The 2,260-nt window shown below is 51.5% G+C and overlaps 1 protein-coding gene across 2 annotated transcripts in view; it reads right to left on the bottom strand.

The window, feature by feature from the left end:
* TADA2B (transcriptional adaptor 2B) overlaps nucleotides 1–2,254 on the bottom strand; it is a 12,728-nt gene extending 10,474 nt beyond the window's left edge. The window contains exon 1 of one of the 2 annotated variants that reach the window (XM_023518761.1): nucleotides 1,895–2,254. In XM_023518761.1, the coding sequence (XP_023374529.1) occupies nucleotides 1,895–2,254 (360 nt within the window). The remainder of the gene's footprint in view (nucleotides 1–1,894) is intronic. The other variant, XM_003799139.2, reaches the window with a different exon arrangement.
* Nucleotides 2,255–2,260: the final 6 nt, after the last annotated feature.

Raw genomic sequence — 2,260 nt, 5'->3', positions numbered from 1 at the left:
AAAAAAAAAAAAGAAAATTGACTGTGGGGTAAGAATGAAGCAGAGAGACCAGTTAGGAGGCCCCAGATGTGGTCAAGACAAGAGTAAGATCACAAAGAGTGGTTAGTTCTGGACATTGAAGAGAGGGCTGAAAAGCTGGACATGGAGGAAGGAACCAAAGCTGGCTGGCTGTCTGCAGCCCAAGTCCTGTAAAGTGGTGCCAGCTAAGAGTGGTGCCACTCTTAGTAAAGTGGTCTGAGATTCTGAGATGGCTGAGATGGCCATGAAATCAGGAGGATGTGGGGAAGTGGCCTGCCATGAAAGGCTGGAGCTAAGGGAAGAGCTCCAGGACCAAGCCCAAGTGAACATGACACTTCTCTTTCTTCCAGAGTCTTTTCACCACTGTGGAATCTACACAAAACAGATGCTTATTATTCCATCAATAAATAGCATGGAAAGACAGAGTAGGATGCAGTTTTTGGAGGGTGATCACAATGTGGGCGGCAATTAGATAAGGATTTCTAAAGCAGCATCTTCTCTAAGGAGTTGAAAGGATAAAGATTCCAGGGCTTCAGAATGGGGATACAGAATGGTCCCTAGAGATTGGCTTACTTTAGGGAAGTAAAGCAAAAGGACATAAAAGCAGCACAGGTTTGGGGAAAAGCAGAGACGTACTACAAGAGAGGTGGTTCTACAGGAGAGGTGGGAGCAGGAGAAGCAAGAAAGAGGTGGGCAAGGTTAGGGCACTGGGTTGGGCCTTACTTCCCTGCTTCTTAGAATAGCTGAAGATGTAGCATTTTTCCAGGCTGAGGAAATGGGATCATTTGAGGCCAAGAGTTTGAGACCTGCCTGGGCAACGCATTGAGACGCATTTCTAAAAAAAAAAAAAAAAAAATGTTTTTTTAATTAGCCAGCTGTGGTGGCATGTACCTATGGTCCCAGCTACTCAAGAGGCTGAGGCAGGAGGATCATTTGAGCTCAAGCTCAGTTATAGGCTGCATTGCACTCCAGCCTAGGTGACAGAGTGAGATCCTGTTTCTAAAAGTAATAAGAAAATTTAAAAACATAAAGAATGCCTGAAGATGTCTACCTATCCTTGGTGTTTACAAGTGGGAATACAGTTAGAGATCTTTCCTTTCTCATAGGGATGAAAGCTTCCTCTTCCAGAATGGAAGAAAGCTCTTTAGAGACCACCTAAAGAAGAACAACCAATTTTCCCAGTCAAGGACAGAGCCGAGCAGACAATCTTGCTAGCCCAAGTGAATTCTGTCCAGCTCTCAGCACTCACTCTCACAGAGACATCTGCAGAACTCTTCTGAAAGACAGAGAGCAAGACCAAGGACCAATGCCTCCCAGCCCAGGCTCCTTTGTTCATTATTTACTGACCACTCACCATACAATGTCTGGGGTGTTCTGGAAACTCAGATAAACCAGGCACCGCTACCCACAAAGAACTTGTGTGTGCACTGGCAGACCACATGGCACATGCAGACAACCACTGAAAGCAAATAGGTCCTGAGCACAAAATAAGCGTCCCAGTCCCTCAGCCAAACCACAGAGTGCTTGCGAAGCCGGCCAGCCTTCACCCCACTGTGCTGCAGGCGAAACCGACTCTTTCCTCAGTGCTCACACAGCTTCAGGTGAAGTCTACCGGCGTGTCTCCACGAACTCAGGTGATACACGGGTCCCGTGCAAAGCCTACATTGGGGACACACCTATCACACCCAAGGTTAGGGGCAGGGCTCTGCTGTCAGACCGCCCAGTTCACCCTGGCTTTGCTGGCGTCACGGAACCTGAGCGTGGGCTCCGCCTGTCAATTGGGAATGTTCACACACTCTGCTTCTGGGACCCTCTGGGGCGTGGATAGAACGAGCTAGTCAAGTGCTGCTTATGTACTTTATTAAGCGAGAAGAACCTTACTACGCGTCCCAGGGCACGGGCGGTCTGCCCGGGGCGGGTGCCCTAGGCAGGGCCCGGCCCGGCTCTCGTCCGCGCCGCCGCTCACCCAGTTTCCGAAGCCGAACTGCTCGATGGCGTCCAGCAGCAGCTGCTCTTCGCGGCTGGTCCAGCCGCCCTCGGCCTCGGGCCCCCAGAGCGTGAAGCGCCCGCCGTCCACCAGCTGGTAGCCGTGGTAGCGGCGGTGGTGGCCAATCTCGGCGCCGGCCGAGAAGCACTCGGGGCACAGCTCGATGTCCTGGCACTCGGTGCAGCGGAAGCGCAGCGGACTCACCTCGGCCAGGCAGTACACGCAATACTTCTTACCGAGCTCCGCCATCTTCCC

The sequence above is a fragment of the Otolemur garnettii genome, unplaced genomic scaffold (assembly GCF_000181295.1).
Source record: "Otolemur garnettii isolate 467f Iridium unplaced genomic scaffold, OtoGar3 scaffold00146, whole genome shotgun sequence".
Taxonomy (NCBI): domain Eukaryota; kingdom Metazoa; phylum Chordata; class Mammalia; order Primates; family Galagidae; genus Otolemur; species Otolemur garnettii.
This window is presented reverse-complemented; position numbering and strand designations above follow the sequence as displayed.